General features: G+C 39.7%; 2 protein-coding genes across 2 annotated transcripts in view; one reads left to right on the top strand and one right to left on the bottom strand.

Annotated features, from left to right (window-relative positions):
- The first annotated feature begins 8,805 nt into the window (after positions 1 to 8,805).
- On the top strand, positions 8,806 to 13,582 carry LOC140235570 (interferon alpha-inducible protein 27-like protein 1). Its single transcript, XM_072315575.1, has 3 exons — positions 8,806 to 8,869; positions 10,451 to 10,528; positions 13,285 to 13,582. Exons 2-3 carry the CDS (start codon positions 10,467 to 10,469, stop codon positions 13,580 to 13,582), a joined length of 360 nt encoding a protein of 119 aa, XP_072171676.1. The 5' UTR covers positions 8,806 to 8,869; positions 10,451 to 10,466.
- Positions 13,583 to 19,288: 5,706 nt separating this feature from the next.
- LOC140235841 (1-aminocyclopropane-1-carboxylate synthase-like protein 1) overlaps positions 19,289 to 24,192 on the bottom strand; it is a 34,277-nt gene continuing 29,373 nt past the window's right edge. The window contains exon 12 of the mRNA XM_072315839.1: positions 19,289 to 19,485. Within this exon, the coding sequence (XP_072171940.1) occupies positions 19,289 to 19,485 (197 nt within the window). The remainder of the gene's footprint in view (positions 19,486 to 24,192) is intronic.

Here is a 24,192-nt window from a genome sequence, read left to right as displayed (position 1 = left end):
GTGAGCACCATTTCATTGTTCTGATAATATTTGCAGGGGGCTTTTTTTTTTTCCTTCATAAAAATAAAGTGGAATGCCACACCATTAAAGGATGAAACGATTCAAGTGAAATCCACTTTGTTATCTATCAAAATGAAACATATGTATTTTTTGATACATTACATATGGCAATGGTGAGGTGTATTGATTGTAATAATGAGATGATTTTTGTCGTTGTTTTCATCTTTTTTGTTTCCTCGTAGTGCAGGGTTTAAATCTGTGAGAAAAGCGTGGCGGCGTCCGTCGACCCTGGCTTTTATGAGAGGAGCTTTTATGTGTGTGTGCAATACGTTGGTAAAGTTTTGGGGAATTGTAACCGTAATAGATTTAATCGCTTTCCTCGTTATCTCATGTAGACAGGTGTAATCATAATGTCGTATCAAGATGTGCACTTGTTCCCGGGTTGGGAGAAAGCAGCGAGCCGATGTTTTCCATCAATAAATATGTAACTGTCCTGACAGCATTTTGTAAGCCTTTAGTGATATCAAGGGTCTTTCCTCAATAGGATGATACTTACTGGTAGTGTACATGTTATATTCAATTTCAGTTGGGATGTTACAGTTGTATATCAGCTGCGTGGCCTGATGGGTATTTTGTCTTCGGACACTTCGCCTTGGGTGAAACGATAATGAAATGCTCTGTTGGAGAGTGGTACCTCCTTGTAAAGAGTTGTTTGGATATAACAAAACCCTCTTTTAACAAAGTGATTTTGCTTGACCCTGATTTTGATTCCATTCCCTGATGTAGTGAAAACTTATTATAACTAGTAATTATGATGATTTTAGGTCCTCCTTATAACAAGGTGTTGTTTTTTTTTTCCTAAAGACATTAATACAGATGATTTAATAATTTGCACATGGTAAATAATATGGTCCAGTTCCCTCATTCACCTATTGAATTAGAGATTTGAGATTTTTTTTTTTTTTTTTTTTTTGGGGGGGGGGGGGGAGTTTTTTCTTTAGTTAAGGTTTGTTAGCAGGATATTTAAAAGCATGGAATCAAAAACTGCACAGCTGATATTACCATGACTTTGAAGCACACTCACATTGTGTAATGTCTACCATTATGTCCCATACACAGTGGATTCTTTTGATAAACTCTGCAAGACCAGTGAACTCACTTCATCATATCAACACTTTGTTTTATCAGGGATTGATGAAAAAAAAAAATGCAACTTTGGGTCAGCAAAATCACTTTGATCTGACGAGTGGGCTGTTGCAGTAATATGTATGGCCAGAGTCCAGCATTACACTACATCATGAGGCCAGGTTCATAAAGACATTTGCAATAATAGTGCAACAATTTCTGTTACTATGTTAGCCACCAGAAACAACCAATCAGTCTTGATCAGCCGTGTTGTTGCTATGAAAACTGGAATTAATGCTTGTGTATTAAAAGCAATTGCTAACTTCTTTATCTGAACGACCTCTGGTATAGACTGTATGGCTGCATTTTTTCCAAGTGGTTGAATTCCAGTTGAAACTTGGCATTTTTGTTCCAGTCAATCATTATGTTGTGAGTAATTGATGTCATGTACAAAATTCCACGAGTTTGAGCACCAATTGAAATGAAGGAGGCATCGTTCATTTGTCTAGAAAATTCTATGAAATGAGTCACGTCTGGGCTCGATATCAAAAAGGAAAATGATTGTCTCCGTTTGCAGTCATTGGCCCGTAGATGTAGCGTGGTTTGATCACTGAAAACAATATTACAAATATGTGTACTGTCCGGTCTTATCCTGTCTGTTTACTACAATAGTACGTGATTTGTATCTTTGATCTTTTGTTTTTCAAAAGTTTTTTAATGAGAAAAGTTTTATCGGATGTATCAAAATCATGCTCTTGCAATCCGATAACAAGTGTGCAAAAACTGATCAGCTGTGGTCTCGTTGATAATCTCAAAGCATTTTGGAGTATTATTGTGTGTGTGCAGCATGACCAGAGGTGCATAGAGCCCGGACTCCACAAACGTCTATTCTCTTACTGTGACCATTAAAATTGATGCCTCTAATAGGGCCATGGTCTTCAACACGCAAAATGAAACATCACAACACGCTACATTTATATTAAAGCTAAGCAACAGCCTACTAGGGCACATGTACCTCATTGAATCCTATTAAGACAGTCTGTTAGCATGCACCCTTTCAGCTAGAGGCTGGTGTAACATACGCTTCAATTTCTCATCGTAGGATGGGTTGAGTTTTCATCCGCTCCCTTGACACTGTTCAAGCTGTCTCCCAACCTTTTGCTGTATCTGTTTTATGGAAGCATATTCGAGCAGATATTATGTTGATCATGTTGTGCATGTTGTGATTCTGGTTACACTCACTTGGAATCTTGTCTTTGTGCTTTTTCTTTCTTTAACATCCCAATACTTTCCTTCTTTTCTTACACAGAAAATAGGTATCATTAGCAAATTTCACCCAGATTCAGGACCCTAAATTTTATGTCGAGAAAAAAAAGGAAATGTTGGTAAAATTCAAGTGTTTCTTTTCTTCTTCCAGGTCTTATTCGTGAATGATTTTCTGTATTGAGCACATGATGATATGGAGGCTGGTATTGTTAATGCTGGGACGTGCGGATTGCCGGCTAGCATTTTAGTGAGGATTATGCAAAGTGCACACGCCTGAACGTGCTGCGATCGTACCGTTCCATGTGAACGGGGCATGCCCCCTTTTCAAGTGATTATGATGACATGACTTGTCGTCTCGTAGAACTCGAAGGACATATAAGCATGTTGACATCTCTGTTGATATATTATATACGTATACTGTGTTCTGCCCCTTCACTACCCGATTTTGCTGCCAGCGGGGATAGTGAAAGGTTTTATGTATGTACTCTGTACGGTAGGTCTCTATGTAATAACTGGTTTTATTTGTAATACATGCAGTAACACAAAACTACTGAAGGAGATTCTGACATGCAAATCTGTTTGAGGGTTGTGAAAAAAAAAAAAAAAGATAACTATCAATGTCTGAGAAAAAGGAAAAACATTTGTAAAAAAAAAAAAAAAACGATCAAGCCTGTCATGTGTCATTTGTGTTTACATCTACTTGCACCCATTAAAAGAAACCAAAGCCCAAATATAAAAGTGGATTTAGTGAAACCAGCGATATTAGTACAGCACATCAGCGAAAGTTGGAGGAAAATTAGACAATCAATTTAAAAGTTATTAATTTTTAGAAGTTTTCAGTGATGTCATCACTAGATAAGGGGACAGCTACATTTCATGACATCATTATGGAAATTATACATAAAGAAAATATGAAGAAAATTCAACACACAATGTATTTCACTTTTTGAGCTTCATGAAAGAGCACTAGACCAACCTCTTTCAGAAAGCAGGGGGAATGATATTACCCTTAACACATGTCAGTAACAAGTTAATGGAATGTGCACTTTTCATGAAAAATGAAATTTTGTGAAATTTCACTTTATATTTCCTGAATATCATTGTCCATTATGACATCATGTTCTGTAGTAGTCTTCTTATCCAGTGATGGCAGCACCAAAACTATGAAAATTCATAACTTTTGGATCGAGGAATTTTCCTCGCACTTTCACTGATGTTTCTACTACTGGTGCTGTTTTCACGCAACCCAAATTTATAGTTGAGCTTTGGTTTCCTTGAAAGAGAGAGTGATAGAGAGAGAGACAGACAGACAGACAGACAGAGGAAAGGAGGATGAGAAAAAGAAGGAGAGATCGAAAACACAAGAAATTATAGAAATCAGAAAAGGCAAAAGAGAAAACCTGATCAATAGAAACATTCCAACATCGTAGGCAAGACTAGTCCAAGTTTTCTGCATCTGCTTAGTTATACCCATATATATCAGTTTCAGTTTCAGTTTTATTTCCACAGTTCAGGTAAAAACATATAAAAAAAAAAAAAAAATATATATATATATATATATATATATATATATATATATATTTATATGTTTTTACCTGAACTGTGGAAATAAAACTGAAACTGAAACTGATATATATGGGTATAACTAAGCAGATGCAGAAAACTTGGACTAGTCTTGCCTACGATGTTGGAATGTTTCTATTGATCAGGTTTTCTCTTTTGCCTTTTCTGATTTCTATAATTTCTTGTGTTTTCGATCTCTCCTTCTTTTTCTCATCCTCCTTTCCTCTGTCTGTCTGTCTGTCTGTCTCTCTCTCTATCACTCTCTCTTTCAAGGAAACCAAAGCTCAACTATAAATTTGGGTTGCGTGAAAACAGCACCAGTAGTAGAAACATCAGTGAAAGTGCGTGAAAGTGCGATATATATATATATATATATATATATATATATATATAGTGCATGAGGCTGAATGCACTATAACAATATAAGCACCGACAAATTCTGAATTTGCCCCGAAGGCCAGTTATATTCAATGAGGCCGCAGGCCGAATTGAATATAATTGCCTGAGGGCAAATTCAGAATTTGGAGGTGCTTGGTACTTGTTATAGTGCAATAAGATGTCATGCACTATGTGATATATAAAATAGCATACATACCCAGGCAAGATAAGCCTAGATCATTTCTAACAGTTACACGTGTCTACACAAGCAATAATACCAGTTTCTTTGAACCTGTGTAGACAAAATCCTGAAGATCCAAAGTCAACTATAGAGTCTAGGGTCTACGTGGTTATATCTAACGTTTTCTAGGCCCTACGATAGGTTAGGTCTAGGGCCCTAGGGGCCCTGGCCTAACGTTTTTATACTAGATCTACGTACACTGTACGGTACTGTACGTCACTTACGAGCGACAGAGCTACAGTAGTTAACACTTGACCCTACAATAGGTCTAACACTAGCTACCATGCATCTAACAGTAACACTAACAGTAACACGTTAGACGCCCTACTTACTGCACTGTGGGTCCAGGACCAGGACTAGATGATGTTTTGTAGGATTAGGGATCTACTGGATTTAAACACAAGGCTCGTGCCAGGCCACATTGCTGCACATGCGGATTCCGAGAGTGTGTTGTGAATGTCGTAGTAAAGTTCATAGCGTAGCGTGATCAAAGAGCGCTTAGCGTATACTGTACACACCACACGCTGCCCATTTCCACGGTGCACTTCCGCGTAGAATGTACGGAGAAAGCGGCACAAATCTTGGGTTGACTTGCTCAGTAATATCCGTCGGATTGATTCTTTTTTCAGAACAGTAGGAGTCCAAAATTCGAAGGGCGTATTTGATGGCATCCTTTGTGTCCTTATTGTCTAAGATACTGTTTATATAGATCAGTCTCTTTAAAAGTAGGGAACCTGTTCATTTCAGCTTCCATGTTTAAATCTACCGCTGAAAGTCTGGTCCCATCACACAGTTAAGTAGCTGGCATAGCCAGCCTGCGAGAATTGAGAATAACGATAATATCGAGCAAAACATATCGTGGTTGTGGCGCAATCGTGTTGATAAGGTGCGGGATTCAAGTACTCGATGATTAAAATGAGGGAGCAAAAACCGATATCAAATCGATAGTGGGTTATCGTTTGCAATCGTTATATTTTGCGTGCACTATAACTTTTGTCGTGCACTGCCGGCCTGTATCATAAGTATGTATGCTATTTTATATATATATATATAAAATAGCATACATACTTATGATACAGGCCGGCAGTGCACGACAAAAGTTATAGTGCACGCAAAATATAACGATTGCAAACGATAACCCACTATCGATTTGATATCGGTTTTTGCTCCCTCATTTTAATCATCGAGTACTTGAATCCCGCACCTTATCAACACGATTGCGCCACAACCACGATATGTTTTGCTCGATATTATCGTTATTCTCAATTCTCGCAGGCTGGCTATGTGATGGGACCAGACTTTCAGCGGTAGATTTAAACATGGAAGCTGAAATGAACAGGTTCCCTACTTTTAAAGAGACTGATCTATATAAACAGTATCTTAGACAATAAGGACACAAAGGATGCCATCAAATACGCCCTACGAATTTTGGACTCCTACTGTTCTGAAAAAAGAATCAATCCGACGGATATTACTGAGCAAGTCAACCCAAGATTTGTGCCGCTTTCTCCGTACATTCTACGCGGAAGTGCACCGTGGAAATGGGCAGCGTGTGGTGTGTACAGTATACGCTAAGCGCTCTTTGATCACGCTACGCTATGAACTTTACTACGACATTCACAACACACTCTCGGAATCCGCATGTGCAGCAATGTGGCCTGGCACGAGCCTTGTGTTCAAATCCAGTAGATCCCTAATCCTACAAAACATCATCTAGTCCTGGTCCTGGACCCACAGTGCAGTAAGTAGGGCGTCTAACGTGTTACTGTTAGTGTTACTGTTAGATGCATGGTAGCTAGTGTTAGACCTATTGTAGGGTCAAGTGTTAACTACTGTAGCTCTGTCGCTCGTAAGTGACGTACAGTACCGTACAGTGTACGTAGATCTAGTATAAAAACGTTAGGCCAGGGCCCCTAGGGCCCTAGACCTAACCTATCGTAGGGCCTAGAAAACGTTAGATATAACCACGTAGACCCTAGACTCTATAGTTGACTTTGGATCTTCAGGATTTTGTCTACACAGGTTCAAAGAAACTGGTATTATTGCTTGTGTAGACACGTGTAACTGTTAGAAATGATCTAGGCTTATCTTGCCTGGGTATGTATGCTATTTATATATCACATAGTGCATGACATCTTATTGCACTATAACAAGTACCAAGCACCTCCAAATTCTGAATTTGCCCTCAGGCAATTATATTCAATTCGGCCTGCGGCCTCATTGAATATAACTGGCCTTCGGGGCAAATTCAGAATTTGTCGGTGCTTATATTGTTATAGTGCATTCAGCCTCATGCACTATATATATATATATATATATATATATATATATATATAGCGAAAACTTTGAGCAAAGAAAATGGGTTTTCATTGGGATTCGAACCCGAGACCTCCGGATTACTAGACCGGTGCTCTACCGACTGAGCTATTGAAAGCCCTAGATCGGTGTTCGTCCCAAACCCTTAACTCTCTTTGCTCGTGTGGTCAGAAGCTATAGTGTGTGTATGTGTGGCACACACACACACACACACACACACATTAACCTGACATAAACCCAAATGATGTAAATCAACTTTGGAATAAATGTGAGGGATCGCCGAAGCGATGCAGCTTTTTGTAATATATTTTGAAACAAGAAAGGAAAAACTGACCAGAAACAATTGTAATAATAAATAGCGAAAACTTTGAGCAAAGAAGAGCAATATATATATATATATATATTATATATATGTTGATAAGGTAGTCCACGTGTTGGCAAGATAAAAAGATAAGTAACAAAGCTGCAACAAAGTTCATGCTGTATTCACCAACGGTTTATTTCTTCACTCAAATTTTCGAGCATCTCGCCGCCCTTTCTCAACGCTTGAGAAAGGGCGGCGAGACGCTCGAAAGTTTGTGTGAAGAAATAAACCGTTGGTGAATACAGCATGAACTTTGTTGCAGCTTTGTTACTTATATTATATATATGTATAGTATACTTGAGATTTTGGCACACCCTATACTGTACATTTTGATTTGCTCTGTACAGACATTATGCCAGCAGCTACTGTGTATCGATCTGTATAAGAGAAAAGGACATGCACACGCACACACAAAAAACAAATAAACAAACAAACATGGAAATTGGAGTTCTTTACCTGCAAAATGCTACTGTTGTAGAAACACACACTAGATAAGCACATACGAGTAATCCGAAAGATTTCACATTCAGCCTTGCCCTGGAGAACAAAATTATGCAGAAATGTGTGCAAGATGATAAAATAATGTTAATTTTTTGTTAGATACGACTTTTCCCTAATTCACTCAGGGAGGTGGAAGAAAGAAAGATCCACCTCCCTGATTCACTCTTACTATTTAGATAACAAGAGGATATGAAGACAAACTTAACATATTTTTGCCGTAACATATTACCAGAAAGTTCGTATCCGCACATGATTTCAACACGTTTCACTTTTGTCTTTACACAGCTGTGCTTAAAATTGTCTTAAATCAACAGCCTATTCTTTGGTTTCCAGTTTAAAAAAAAGCTATGGAAGAGCTACTTGGAGCATGGAACATCAAAGCCAGTGAAATGTTCTGCACTCTTAATTGTCATGCTTTCGAACCTATACGCATAAATTTGCACAAATTGGGCGGAGATTCCACTCCTTCTCTATCACCTAATTTCTGCATAGATGAACAGTTACAGTGTAGGCCTATTGTCTCGCTATTGTACACGTGTACTAGTAATCTATTTTGTCTTATAGGGCTATTACGCAAGCGTGGGGGGAAAAGAGCCGCTGATCCATAATATTGGACGTTGCAGATGCCGCTACATTCCGTTTTGTCCTTTGCCCTTTTGTCCATTTTGTCCTTTATTGCCTTTGGTCAAGGACCTCTCGCTGTATGATGGAGCGAGCGAAGCGTGACAGGGGAACTCACTCAGCTGCGCTCTCCTCACCATACAACTAAAGGGCCTTGACAAAAGGCTAATTTGTCCTAAACCCTGTAGGACGAAATCAAGGGGTCAGATAAAGGACAGTGGCGTAACGCGTTTGGGGAATCCCCCATTTCGCAATACCTTATCCAGACGCACGGTCGCGCTGTCAAATATTGCGCAACGACACCTAGTGGGTTTTCCCCACACGTTCTTGGAGTCTACTTGAGTATAAAAGGAACCGGGCGAGCTTCTGTAAGCGAGGAGAGACTACTGTTGGTGGTTGTTCTGTTATGTTTTGCTTGCTGAAGCAAGTCGTTTCATCGACTTGACATTATTTAAGGAACTTTCCTGCTCAAAGATTGGACCTAACAGCCAAAGGTAAGCACACGTCCGTATGAAATATCGAAACACCACTTTAAATTAGCGCTTACACAGTTACCGATTTAACTTGCAACTTTCGGTGGAAAATGAGACACAAAAATTTTGGGGAACGTTAATCAATGTTGACTAATCTTGTATTTTGAGGAGGATGTTGAGCATCAATGCGGGAAAATCAACTCATCAACCCCTTTGGCCCGCCCTGCCGTACTATTTAGGCATATTTTCCAAAACGTGTATTTGAACTTTGCGAATTTATTGCATAGGACTTCATTGTCTTTTCTCGATTGTTTTTGGGAGAATGTACTCTAAAAGGTAAATCGCTGAAATACCATGACACTAAATGTATTTGTGGTTTATTTTGTTGCTGTGTATTCATGAAGCTGATGATTATAATACCCTAGCCCGACCAGACGCCGTGCGAAGCACGGCTTTTACTGCGACTGGGCTGTGTTTAATAAGACAACAAAGTACTCGGGCTAGGTTTATAGTGGAGTAGGGGCTCTAGTCTTGACTAATGTAGGCCTATATTTACGTGTCTATGTCATATCTCGAATACCACTCTACCGGACTGCAATAACTTCATAGAGAAAATGGGTAATAGCATATCACCAATCACTCCAGTTAATTCGAACCAAATCTGTTGGTGTTATCGGAACATGTTGACCTCTGTGCCCCCCCCCCCCCCTTGGGCCGCTAAAATTGGCATCAACAAAATTACTGTATTTATTTATTTATTTGTTTATTTATTTATTTATTTATTTATGAAGACTTTTTTGGGGGGAGGCCTATTAGCTGATTACTGGCGAGAGAATTGTCATTGGGTCAACTCCCCCCCCCCCCCCAATAAAAAGCTACATCCGCCTTTGAAACTGATGTCGAACGTGCATGTCACCGCTCAAAGCAACTCTTCGCGTGTCAAAATGTACAATGTGCACTGCCCACACAAGGAGTACCCAAGATGGGAAGAGAATTACCGACTCTTTGCTAGCGGGCTGCCTTTCGACGAAGGTCTCGCGTGCTGCTTGTCTGCCGAGAAGTGTCTGAAAATACTAGGCTAACGCAATGTGCATCTATCTGCAGTGATCGATCGACCGAGCCTAGCCAATGATCTAGGCGGAGGATGCAGCTACATATTGCTGTGAACGCTTCTCCACGAGGGATCGGATGCGGCGAGAGTGTTATCTTTGTCAACGATACGTCTGATGCGGCAAGACTACGAACAGTCGAAGAATGTTATGTTGGATCGCAAGCTCGCTTCCACCGTTCGTAGTCTCGCCGCATCAGACGCATCGCTAAGCAAAGACAATCTGATTGTGTGCTGTGCATACAGTATAGTGACTATCACGTACAGAGTACGCTGTGAAATTCGCGGAGAGTGGCAGATGAAATTGTGAGCGCCAACACGCGTTTTTGGTGTTGTCTGGTTGCTGAGAATTCAACATATCTCAATGAATACGAAATTACATTAGCACTGAGAAGGGTAGATGGGCAGGGAAAGGTGGGGTTCATTGTTTTCCTATCCATGTACCTTGACAAATTAGAGAGAGATTCTTTTATTTATCTGCACTTTTTCCACAGGTTGTCGGCTTGTACCATGGCTTTTGGAATGAGGAATTCGATCATTGTATCATTGGCTTTTAGCCTGATATTTACATGGTAAGTCACCGTGAGGAAAAAAAAAAGGAAAGGAAAGATGTAGATCTTGTAGGTCATTTTACTTCACTAATCAGACCGGGTGATGAATTTGAATTTCTCACTTTTACCTTTCCAGATCCTTTGCCAAATTTAGTCCCTTGGTAGCCTCGTTTGGAGCACAACTCCGGTAGGGTAATTGATATATAAGTAATATAATTGAATTTAGGTGGCTTTAGAATTAGGGTTCACGTAGGGTTGGGGTAAGGTTGATGTCGGTGTCCTATAGGCTAACCCTAATCCTGAACCCTAATCCTAAATTTAATCACATTACATGTACTTATCAGGGCCGGCGCAGCCGTGGGGGCCGTGGGAGCCCCCACACTTTTTGTGCACCATACAAAGGAATACATAAGGTGTTATCACTTTGGGCCCCCACACTTTTTTCAACCCGGAAGTACGTAAGTGGTACTAAAATAGAAATAGAGATCTTGAAGTATGGCGGCGGTAAGGTTATGTGTTTTCTCTGAAGACCTTTTTTTAATAACACCCGGAAATGGGATGGGAGAGAATGAGCTGAGCTCCCCCCCCCCCTTTTTTTTTTTTTTTTTTTTGCTTGTCAGCTGAAGAAACCCGGAAGTGGACGGGGTATCTTACTGGAGTTGTGCTCCAAACGATGCTACCTCGTCACTGCCAGCAGAATGCGCCCTCAACGGTCGGGGCGAAGTCATCTTTTTGCTGCGGTTATGCACTGATCTCTGTGAAATCTACATAGAGATCAGCGGGGCAAAGAGTAGGCCCTATATCACAAGCGCTCGCTGCGCACTGCTTGCGCTTCTTCTCTCTAATTGGATAGGACCGTCCAGTTCAATCAACTACTTCTTTGGTTGTTAGGGGAGTTGATTTAGAAGGCAAAGTTGTACAAGGCAGATATGGTCTAGAAGCCAGACTATAATAGTTTTGAACGTTCAGGGCAAGTCCAAGATAAGCTTTTCCTATCGAAGAATAATCATGTAAAATCGTGAAAAATCACTTTTAACAACATCATTTTAGAAGGGAAAATAGTATGCGCCGTTCCGTATGGTAGGCCTACCAGAAAAATAAATGGAACTTTTACTTTTTTCACCCTAAAAGATCTCAGAAAGTGTTCTATTAAATAACTTGTAACTATCAGTGTGATAAAAGTCACAATACTCAAGTTTATCCAAATTAAGTTTGATACGTATGGTAAAAAGCTCTAGTTTGCAGGCTCTCATTAAAGACATTATGACGTGTTACGTATGGGACTGTTACGTACGGGACATTTTGTCCCGATGATCGTTGGTGTGTTGGAAAACCCTATGTTTAAGGTAGGCCTATTTGGTCTAATCACCGAAGTAAAATGAGTTGAAGTTATTCAAATATGATTGTATGGAGATGCCATAATCAAATTTAATTATTTTATATTTTATGTCCAAACAGATCACTATAATACACAGAATAATGAGGGTTTGTAAATTTATATTGATGAAGGGCAATTAGCCCCCCCCCCCCCCCCCAAAAAAAAAAAAAAAAAAAAATGTATTGGCGTAACATGAGATTTTCAAGTAGGGTCGGGCGGGCGGATTTTTTTTTTTTTTTTTTTTTTTTGCTACCTGTATTTTACGTGTAAAACTCATATTTAACAAAACCCCATTCGATAGAGAGGGTCTGTTGCATCCAAAGTTTGTTATATCACCGGTTTAAAGCAATAAATATTAAAAGAGAATCATATTTTGGACATGGAAAAACACCCTGGCCCCCACTCGAACCCATTGGAGACCGCATGCGTGTTCCCGTTTTCGCGGCCATTTTCCGACACCAGCTGTTGTTGTTGTTGTTTTTGATAAATCGCAAACCCGTATCGCGCCCTTTTTTTTCTTTTTTTCTTTTTTGGAAAAGTTCAGGGTCGGGTTTTTTGTTGTTTTTTTTTTTTGTTTAGGGTCGGGCGGGTTACGCCAATACAACGATTTTTTTTTTTTTTTGGCCTTACTCGAGTCAAGAAACACTACTTTGAAGAAATACGTAGTAAAAATTAATCATTGGTACCTGCTGCACGCAAAGATTGTATTATGTGACTCTTTTCTAAACAAAAGGTCGTTGGTGCGAGTCCAACTTATATTTATAATTGTAATGCCCATGATTTATAGTATCATGACTATTGCTAAAATATTGAATTGGTGTTTATCTTACGTGGATGAAGGGCAAAAAAATTCTCAATCAGTTGAAATAAGACACAATAAGAAGCATGAATCATATTACTAGCATTTGAAGAAACTTACTTGTAAGTTACGAACTCACTTTTAAATGGATAGCGCGTATTCACACAGGCCTATATGTCACTGATACGTTCTATCCTATGAAATATTTGTACAATTTCCTACAGCCACGTAATTGATAGTGCGTTTTCCCTCAACGACAACAACACCCACGACAACAAACGACAAAACCACTTACGAGAAAGTTATCGTAACCGTCTTTAGCATGCCATCAAGTATTAAATACAGTTATTAAAGTCGTATCTTTGATGAGTGGACATTATAAAGACGTCGGATTGCTATAGCAAAACCCTCATAATTAAATTGTATAGCAAATGCTTTCCAGGTCCCATCTCGTTATATTTCTTTGTTTTTTGTTTTTACCTGATAGGCCTATAGTGAGAAACCTATTAAAACAAGTCAATTGTCGTGTTTTATAAACAAAGGTCCTGATTTAACAGTGTTCCCACTGTACTTTCGATTTTCCTCTCATTCTATTAACAGTTGCAAAGCTTCCCCTCTGTCGACCAGTACCCTGGCGGGCGTAGCTGGGGGTGCCGTTCTCTACGTGGCTGGACCGGTGATTTTGCCCGTTGTCGGCTTCACAGCAGGTGGAATTGCGGCGGGATCTTGGGCGGCTTCGCTGATGTCCATGGCCGCCACGGCTAATGGGGGCGGTGTTGCTGCTGGTAGCGCGGTTGCTCTCTTGCAGGCTGCAGGAGCGGGCTCGACTACCGCCGCTTTGACTCTTGCCGGGATGGCCGGAAGCAGCATCGGCGCAATGTGGTCTAAACTGTTTTAGGAGCGCGCAAAACGCCAACACTCCAGTTCGAACACTATCCTGCATGTACAATAATGAACCTACAAGAAACTGTTGGTGTGTGTGTGTGTGTGTGTGTGTGTGTGTTTTAGAACCAGCACTGTGTGGTTAGCTGCAATCATTACGCTTTTGCATTTATGTATACTAGAGCATCAGGGAAACTTCGCCGATTTCTTCTTCGACAGTATTATTATCTTCATTCAGGCCCAGCAGGGCGATATATTAATCAGGCCAGTTTCTGGGCGGGAATAAGATAGAAAAGGAGCCCTAACACAAAATATCTCCGTAGTGTACGTTAGTATAGTGGTGGGAACTCGTTGGTTCAATTGGGTTACTTTTAAGATTTCTTTTTCTTACTCTCAGTCGTTTCTCCTAATCTTACTACAGTGTATATAGCAACGAAAATAAGTACAAGTATTGTAATTATCATCTCAGTATATGAGCATTATCATTCTGATTTTTTTTTAATCTGTCTTCAATAGAACAGACTACAGTATTAGGGTTACATCATAATTGTTACATTCACCCCACATACAAGTAGGCCTAACTTGCCAGCTAAAGAAGAAGAAGGGGGAAAAACAACTGCTATTACGCATTAAGCGGCGTTCCCACTATCACGATTGGCGCCACGATTGAAATCGTGGTTTTAATCGTGAAGCAATCGTGATGATCTTATTAGATCGTATCGGATTGTATCAGATCTTGAGGTCAATGGTGGCAATTGCGTTAATCGTAGAAAAATTTTTTGACGGTTCAAAAATTTTCTACGAATAACACGATTAATTCGATCTTGATCGTGATCATCGCATCAGATTGTCTGGGATCGTACCAAAGCGTAGCAAGTAGTATCTAATCGTGCTTCTTAATCGTGTTGATCGGGATAGACTTTTTCACTTCCCTTGCGCTTATTTTTGCACCTTTGCCTTTATTTTACTCGCAGATTGTGTATATTTTGTATTCCGTTAGGAGGTAGCCTGCATCTTTAGATTATTATTTCCAAACGGTAAATAATTTTATGAAATGAAAGTTGTATTATAGATTTAGACACACAAAACAGGAGTAATTCCCCATAATCAAAATGGGGTAACTTTTTTTTTTTTACAAAAAAAAAAGAGCAAAACTAAAATGGCAATTGCATGTCTGCACGTATTGACTATCGTCAGTATAAAAATGAGAATGATTTCATGAATCGTGCATGAGTGAGCACACATCAGAGGCAAATGGTTACTTTTTGCCAGAGTATTTTCTTTGTGGGGGGGGGGGGGGGGGATCCAGTACAAAAATGTATTCTGTTTTTTTATGTTTTGTTCATGATTATCGTCGTTTGACCCCTTCACATACATTGTGTGACACTTTTTATGTTTTTGTTTTTGTGGTTGGTTGAACACAATTTTAGAGGAAAATGGCTATGGTCAACTCTCATTCACTGCAAAATCAATTCAGTTTAGGATTGTTATCAGATAATGCAACCAACATCTAATTATACAACCCATGTCGAAAGAGCATAACGAAATTCTATGTCTTCGTTGAGTAAGCATGCACACTGTAAAGATGGAGCAAGAAATGCAAAACTGTACTCTTGATATTGAATAAGGGGAGGGGGTGACACAATGGATGATAAAATAACAACACCTCTGAAACATTCATCAGAAGCAGAATAATTCATATACCCCACAAAATTAACTTTTGTGACTTTTAAAGTGTCCATTGTTGTACATGTATAGGTCACTCGTACATGACTATTACGATCACTCCCATTATTTTTCACATAGAAGTTTGTCAATACGTGCAGTAATACCTCTAAGAAATAATATTGTTTAATCTTTTTTTTTTGTTGTTAAAAAGTGATATCATTTTGATCAGGGGAGCTACTTTTCTGTTGTGTGTATATCAGTTATGTTGAACATTGTTAAATAAAACAATAAATCAAGCCAAATCAACCAAACTTTCAAAACGTCGTCATCAACCTAAACCTGTCAACCCTTGCCATCTGTGGATAGTAGGCCTAATCACTCTGCAAAATGTAAGGAAACAATAAAATCCACTGTCAGCCGGATTATATTATTCCCATTCGGGTCCAATCGCACCTTAAATGGGGGTCGCTTTTGATCCCGATCGTGAAAGATATCGCGTCTTATCTCAACAGTCCGCATTGGTTCGTGTTATTCGTATTGGAACGTAGCTGCATGTGCCAGATCGGGGATCCCGATCGTAACGATCGTGTTTGATCGGTACCAATCGTGGACTTGATCGGGACAATCCTATTAGATCGTATTTGAACTGGAAACCAGATCGTATATGTGAAATAGACCAATCGTGACCATATCGTATCCTGGCGTACCAACACGTATTGACTCGCATCACCTCGTATCCAAACGTGAAATTTCAGACGAGTTCAACAGACTTCCACGATCAGTTACGAACGTCCAATCGTGGCGTTCGTAACGGATCGCACGATAGTGGGAACGCCGCTTTGCACTTGTTCTGACAGTTGCAAATCTGACCTCGGGAAATATTTTTCGTTTCTTTTAGAACATCCATAAAGCGCTTACGTCCTTGGACAAGATGTTTTTACCCACAATGTCCCTCTCGACCCAGGTGTAGAAATGGTTACCTGGCAAACCTAGGGTAATAATAATGGCAGGGCCCTCTGGTAGAGCAGTGGCAACACTGAAGAGGCTATATCCTAGTAAGACCTTATTACCTGTATATAGTAGCTCCATGGTTATTATTATTATTATTATCATTACCATCATTATCATTGTATTACTATTTACCCTCACCCAGTCAATGGCGTTGACACTTTGTATAATGGATGACTATAAGATTGTTCAAATGACTTTGTGACAAAATAGAATCTCCAGCGACTTACTATTTATGTATCAATATTTTATATTTCCTATTTGAATGATATCTTTCAGAAGTATTAAACTGATTGCACAGGCATCGCAAAATATGTTTAACGTTACCATGCTCAGTATTTGTATGTTCTATTATGTTACAATATCATGTTCTCTTTTGGTCGTATATCGCACTGTTTTGATGTTACAGAAATAAATTCAAATTAGTACATGTATATAAATCATGAAGAGTTTTTTGTCTTCTCTGTATAAACTGAATTAACATAATCAGGTACAGATTTTTCTGCGATTGGTGATAGGTCAATCTCCAACCTCACTTCACGAACAAAGAATGACACAGGTGCAATGGATGGTTGGAAAGGCAGACATATTAAGTTCATTTCATTGTATTCATTTGTTTCCATATCCAAATAATACAAAATGATTGCAAAGTAGCATAAACGATTAATTTTGTACAAAAAGGAAAAATGTCGTGAAGCACCGATACAAATGCAAACAGTAAATGTAATATAATTACAGAAGTATAGTACATGTACCGCACCACATACAAAGACATATAGACACAACCATGCACGTGATTTACATAGTTGATCATGAATTCACTATATGAGCTGAAATAGTTTTCGCTAGGAAGGAATATCGGGGTTATGGAGGGAACTTGCACAAAAAGCAGAGCTTGTACAATTAGCTAGTACCCTGAGTAAAAAGAAAACAAAATAAGTCTTTCCATACGTGCGTACATGAACGAGTGGGCATAACAATTCAAAGTGCAATTCCAGACCATCTTAAGTTGACTTTGAGTAAGTAAAGTGACATGCACAGAATAAGTTACAGGCTTTGTCAGAACCAGACATCAACGTACGTAAATAGTACTTACAGTTTCACATTTCTGTTTTCCTTAGAAAAGAAAATGTATGCAAATTTGGGCACTGGCTTCATCAGGATCTGACATCAACATAATTGTAATTACTGTCTAACATTTTTTTTTTTTTTACTTTAAAAAATATTGGTAGCAACAACATGTGCAAATTTTGGATGATGTGACAGTCTCATAATACTCTGATTATCTTGTCTGCACAAATCTTTACTTTAGTTTCTTCCTATTTCGACGTGAGATCACAAAAAACTAGAAAATAAAATGTCGCTATGGTGACTGGTATGACTGGTATGCTCAAGAGCGAGCTTCCCTTCAAAGGACTTGCAATTAAGTGCATTTGTCTCGGGGCATGACCGCTGCCTAAATACAATGGGGGGGGGGGGAGACTTCAGGTCCTACATAGAGATTTCTCAAATCCAGTGTGTGTGTGTGTGTTGGTGTATGGGTGTGTGTGTGAAGGGGCGGGTGGGGGAGGGGTGGGTATACATTGACCCTTGACACAACAAATGCCGGACACTGCCTAACCCTTCACACCGAGGTATTACCTCGCACTAAAAGAAAAGAAAAGAAAAGAAAAGAAAACAAAACAACAAAGAATGTTTCGCAGCCCATCCAGTGTCTTGTTCCCTGCATTACAATGGCTCTACACACAATCATGTACACCTGCACACAAGTACAGTCAAACCTGCCTCGTAATGGCCATCTGCCTCATAGCGGCCACTAAACTTCCCCAGAGGGAAGTCGTGTTTAATGTCCGTCTATGACGGTCAGTTGTAAATAACTGTTACTTTTTCTATATCCCTTGGGTAGCCAGTTTGACGGTATAATATCTTTACCCGTCTATAGCGGTCGGCTATCTATGACGGTCACTTCTTGTCTCCTTTGATTGACCACTTAATAGACATGCAGTTTGACTGTTTTATCATGACCAGGAATAGGGCTGACGTCCATTAGAGCCCGACAAGATTATGTACAAGAAAACAGCAGTGATGTTCTGTATAGTGGTACATTAGGTTCAAGAAGTTATAACAGAAGATATTTTTTTTTTCCTTCTTAAGATAGTCAAATTTGACCTCTGGAGTTCCACGCCAGGGGGGGGGGGGGGGGGCATGTGCGTCTAATTTGTACAGATATTTCTGCCAGATTTGGTGACAGAGTAGACCGTGTGTTTTCAAGAAGAATTTGGAATGTGAAAATCCCCCCCCCCCAAAAAAAAAAAAAAAAATAATAATAATAATACAAATGTTCAAGATTACAAATGAACATACTTTTACCACTTTAGTTCTATGATTTGTAATTTTCAGATTTAAGGCATGGTACCAATGCTATGAGTACAAAATAATGCATATCAAATGCCTTTCAAATTTGGTTAGTTTATTGGCCATGTGTTTTCAAGAAGCTACAAATCGGAAAGGCGTTCTCCAATGTGCCCCGGCCTCCAGGGGGGGCAGATCTGTCATGAACAAACCTAAAACTGCAGCCACCATAAGTTACTTACTCAATCATAGCACTATCACTTTTGGATCTAGAGATGAGATTTGTAAAGATTCTCTGATTTGACCCTCCCTCCCCATTCCAAAAGCATTATGCCTTTGGAGGTGGATCATTTGGGGCATGGTATCCATTTGCACAACTATGTTCTACTACAATCGCAAAAATACCTGCCATGTACCGAGAAATGGCCATTAATTTCCTTCCCCATCCCACGCAACCAGGGGGATAGCCGACTACCAATAGATCTGCCATTAAAAAAAAAAATACTACAGCCGCTAATCAACTTACTCAAAACAATAACGTAGCTCTATCACTTTGAAAATTTGAAAATGAAGAGTCTTTAAGACAACCACGGGATCAGCGATGAACTAGACAGCAATTAAGTATCTGATTTAGACTGGGAAGGACAAACCAACGAGATTCAAATAAGTTCCTTGGTAAAAACTCGCGTTTGGCTTAAATTCGTCCACCCCATTCACGGCATTTTTCTGGGTGGTTGTCCTTGACCCCTAACTTTGCCTGGTGTCTGATCTTGCCGCGCTGAACGTTGTCGATCACTGGACAGATGATACCTGACACACCCTTCCCTGCGTTTCGCTCCACCTTGATGGTTCCAGGTTGCGATGGGAAGGCTTGTTTCAGTCTCTTCATTGCTGTAATTGCAACAACAACAACAACAACAACAACAACAACAACAACAACAACAACAACAACAACAACAACAACAACACAACAAAAATGACGGAAAACAGGTGAAAGATATCTTTAAAGTGCCCATCCAGACACTGCATTACTTTATAAGACATATATTTGTGAGTCAGGGGCCCCGTTTCATAAAGCTGTTCGTAAAGTTATGAACAACTTACGAGCGACTGGTGAACAATTCTGAAGTGCTATACTTATCAGAATTTCCATAATTCAGCACAAGAACTGATCACCAGTCGCTCGTAAGTCGTTCGTAACTTTACGAACAGCTTTACGAAACACCCCCAGGATATGATGAACGTACTGATCGGCATGAAAGCACTGATCTCTGTCCAAAGGCCACCGCACACTATACGATTTTCGGTCGCACGACTGACATGCTTTGGATCCAAAATAAATCCCAATAGCTTCAGAATAAACACGCTTGTTTATTTCAGATCCGAAGTCGCTTAGTTGTGTGACCGAAAGTCGTATAGTGTGCGGCGGACTTTAGAGAGAGCTGTCAATACTGAGGGACCCGGAATAGCACATAAAAATTAATTCGCAAACAGAAATGTACATTTGCAAATCTTGTAACTTGAAATGTTATTCATGAATTCTATCGAAAATTTAGTGAATACTTCAAAATGCCACTGACATGATTGAGATTGACGTTATTTCAGACAGAAGTAATAATTGTGAATACACAACAGGAGTCCATTGACTTAGGTGCATCTGTCCAGGCACTCGCTCATGTTAGAAGAGTGTGTTCGTCCGTTTGTGTGATGCATTAATATTCTGATACCGACAGTGGACCCGTACCAAAATACTTGAGCTTCCTTAACCCTTACGCCCCACAGGGTCAAACTTGTCCAAACTTCCATGCACCATGGATGGACTAGAAGGGAGAAAAGAAGGTGATATACAGTACGCCATTAAAAGAACATCGTTCGGGGATGGATAACCAGTCACAATAGTTAAGGTTTAAGCAATCTTTATTATGCTCACGCAACACAAACTGCCGGCCGAAAGGGGCGAAGGTTGTACAACAACAATATAACATACATCTCAAACACTGCCCGTAAGAGGGCAGTATAACACACTGGCGTGATCACTTTCTTCTTTCTGTCTTCTTCTACATAACACAATGGGAAACCCTTGGCTATGGAATAATCATATACATTCAATATGCCAAGAATGTGTGTGGAATTAAACCAATCAAACTTCTGACTAATGATGTGGATAGCTAGACCACATTACGAACACTCAATGATTGGATAACATTAATACGAACATTATCCCCATATAGACACGGTCTCTAGAAACTTGTATGGACTGACTGACACCCAACTAATATGAAACACCAACATTACACTATGATAAGCACTGCTATCATACAGTACTTACTCACTGGATCAACAATCAGAATCATGCCCATACAAAAATACCAATAACCTATGCTATACATGCACAACCTCATACATACCCTGTACAAACATCTTCTACCAATCATAAAACAACACTTAATAAAACAAACTACTTTACGGTGTAAATGAAACAGAAAATATTTCACAATGTCAACTATCAAATATCATACAAACACATGTAGCTACCTCACTTTCTACCTTTTCTCACAATATGAAACACTACTACTGTAGGCCTACGTACCATGTAAGTACCATGGTCTCCCCACTCTCATTCACTCTTTTGTTACAACACTGTTAAACACAGCACATACAGCTGTAATCAATTATCTTCTAACATATGCTGGGATTTGGAACGAGTGTACATAAACACTACACTATAGCTGTCTTTCCTCTACAGTCTTAAAGCACATACACACCACACACAATGTTGTTACATTAGAACCAAATAAACATCAACATAGCCTGTAAAAGCGTAAAGACGAAAATCCCTAGATAAATCAAATGAAAGCAACATGGCATTGAAAACAACAATGTGGTGTGTTCATAATAATGCCTGATACATGTATTCAAATCGTTATGAATAAGACACGCATGTGAATGAAAGCCGCTGAAAATAGCCACCCATCTGATGAAGCAATATCAAAACCTTAATGTCATCATTAACTTATGATGTGAGTTATTACTACAACCCTTTGGCATATACCAAACGAAACAACTGACAACGATACATCCAGTAAAAGATGTACTGTACATGTATATAAAAACTAATTATACATTGGTATCAGAAAAACGCAGAGATCAAATTCACCTGTACGGTGTATTACACTTTTAAAAACATACTCAAACTTCCGAAACATATTTTGTCCTTCAAGTGTATCAAAAACGGACTCCAACATTGACGTCACTCCATACAATATGACCTGACACATGATTCTTACATATCAAAAGGGGGAGAATGAGCTACATAAGGTCCATCAAAACTACATTGTATATGCCATGTACAATGTGTTACCATGCATATCATATAAACTTCATATAATGACAAATTATCATCATACATACATTTATCTTTTCTTTATCAATAAACCTGTTACTGATATTCTTCCCTTGCATGTGCAACAACAACAACAAAAATCAAACGAACATCATACATACGTATGTAAAAATCTCACCTCTCCTAAATGTGTGCAACATGTATTTGACATAAGACATAGGAAATGACTCAAAGAATCATACACACTGGGCAAACTGAAAGGCAAAAACACAAACATAAAAATGCTGACTTATACTTGAGTTGCTGTCAAAACCAGCATGTGTATGCTGCACACATAAAACGGTATACAGTACGTTATTCAGATTTGCACAAGTTGCTATGTGCAAGTCAACTTTCTGCTTACATGATGTATGTACTACAACATGTACTTGCATCCAATAACAATATACAGCTGTACATGCACTGTCTTCGTACATGACATGAATCAGAATCAATACAAAACACTTTAGACCAGAACAAAAATATTAGCAACTTTGTAATATAAGATGCTCAAAAAGGAAAAATGCATGCTGTGCATAGATTTCATACAAACACAAAACAAACAAACAAAAAATGAACCTGAATTTTAAATCTCAGAGTGCCAGTTTTAAATCTCAGAGTACCAAAATATCAAAAGTTACAGAACTATACACAATTCACACAAACTTCACCCATTATAAACAAAAATTCCAATATAACTAACATAATTATCAACTAAAGTTTACAATATTACCTTGCAAATAAAACATAACAGATCACAAACTTATACAGCACACTTTTTTTTGTCTCACTTCTAAACACTAATTTCACATGTACATTATACATAATGATAAAAAATAACCGATAACCTTAAAAATCCTGCATTATTTAATCAACAACAATCCATTTATCCTATTACCTGTTTACACAAATATAATGGCTTAACAAACTTATAAAAATAAAGCAGGCATGTGGCACACAATTCAATTCACAAGTCAGAGTCCAGGAACATCTGGTAGCTGAGGTCAAAAATGGGGGTTATCAATTATCAGGGAGCTTCTGAATATACAGTCAATGTCTGGAGGACGACCAGGAGGGGGTCCTACATGCAAGCACGTGTAGTGACCTGGTTGAGGGTGAGGAGCAATGTCTGGGGTTGGAGACATCACAGGTGTGGTAAGATGAAGACGACGGGCAGTAATCTTCTCGCCCCGTGGAAAGCGAGATGTACCTCCAGGAGTGGAGGCATTGGTGAAGGCACGGGGTTCACTGGATGCATCTGGGGGGCGCCCAGGAGGGTCATTGATCTTGATAATGCGAGGATGGTCGGGGGGCCCACTGTGTCGATGAGGAGTGGTAGTGCTACCAACACTGATGTTTAGAACATCCACAGGAAGCTCATCAGGGGGTGAGGTGTCCAAGGAACACTGGTTGACATCTGAAGATGGCTGACATGCTGGCCAGCCACAGAGATGACGAGGTGTGGCTAGGGCATCACAGGAATCATCATCAGTGACATCAGGGATGGTGCCATTCATCTCAGGGGTGCGAATGATGGCTAGCTCAGACTGGGCTAGACACTGACGTGCAGGTTCAGCGTCCTGGGAACAGGGGCGTAGGCCTATGCCTTGGTGGTGACAGTTGCTGGCTGGTGAAGGTTCGGTCACATCATCAGGGATGGATGAAGGTGGGTTGTACCGGGGAAGGCTGAGAGACATTGAAGGCGTACGGGACAGCCGAATATCTGCCTCTGGTGTAGGATCAGGACCATAGGTGTACGAAGGTCCATCACCAATTGTGATGCGGCGCTTCGCGGGACGGATGGTAATGTCGTGTAACACTATGAACGGAATGCCTGCCTCAACTAAAACATCCGGAGAGTCAACAACTAATCCTTCAAAGAGAAATGCCTTCCCATCTCTTGTGAGTGTAAGGCACGTCCCTCCAATGATTGCATACGGTGAAGAACGGTCAACTGAATAAGCCTCAGAAGAGTCCATTAAAACACCTCCAAGACTCTTAAACACTGAATAGCCAATCAAGTTCTGTGGAGAACCGCTGACAAGAGTAACGCGGACACTCTGTTGGCCATGGTCAAGATCAATGTAGGGAGACATACAGGCCTTTTCAGGCAACACTGAGGGACTAGCTACTGGAGACTGTGGCGACTGATCAACCCGGAAGTGGAACTCATCCGACTCCGATGAGCCACGATTATAGCAGTAAGAATTGTCTTG

The sequence above is a fragment of the Diadema setosum genome, chromosome 12 (assembly GCF_964275005.1).
Source record: "Diadema setosum chromosome 12, eeDiaSeto1, whole genome shotgun sequence".
NCBI lineage: Eukaryota > Metazoa > Echinodermata > Echinoidea > Diadematoida > Diadematidae > Diadema > Diadema setosum.
The sequence above is the reverse complement of the archived record's forward strand: the minus strand, read 5'-3'. Positions and strand labels throughout refer to the sequence as shown.

Coding starts and splice junctions, on each gene's coding strand:
- LOC140235570 (XM_072315575.1), top strand. CDS start 10,467: ATGGCTTTTGGAATGAGGAATTCGATCATTGTATCATTGGCTTTTAGC. Junction 10,529..13,284: donor TTTAGCCTGATATTTACATG/GTAAGTCACCGT, acceptor TTCTATTAACAG/TTGCAAAGCTTCCCCTCTGT.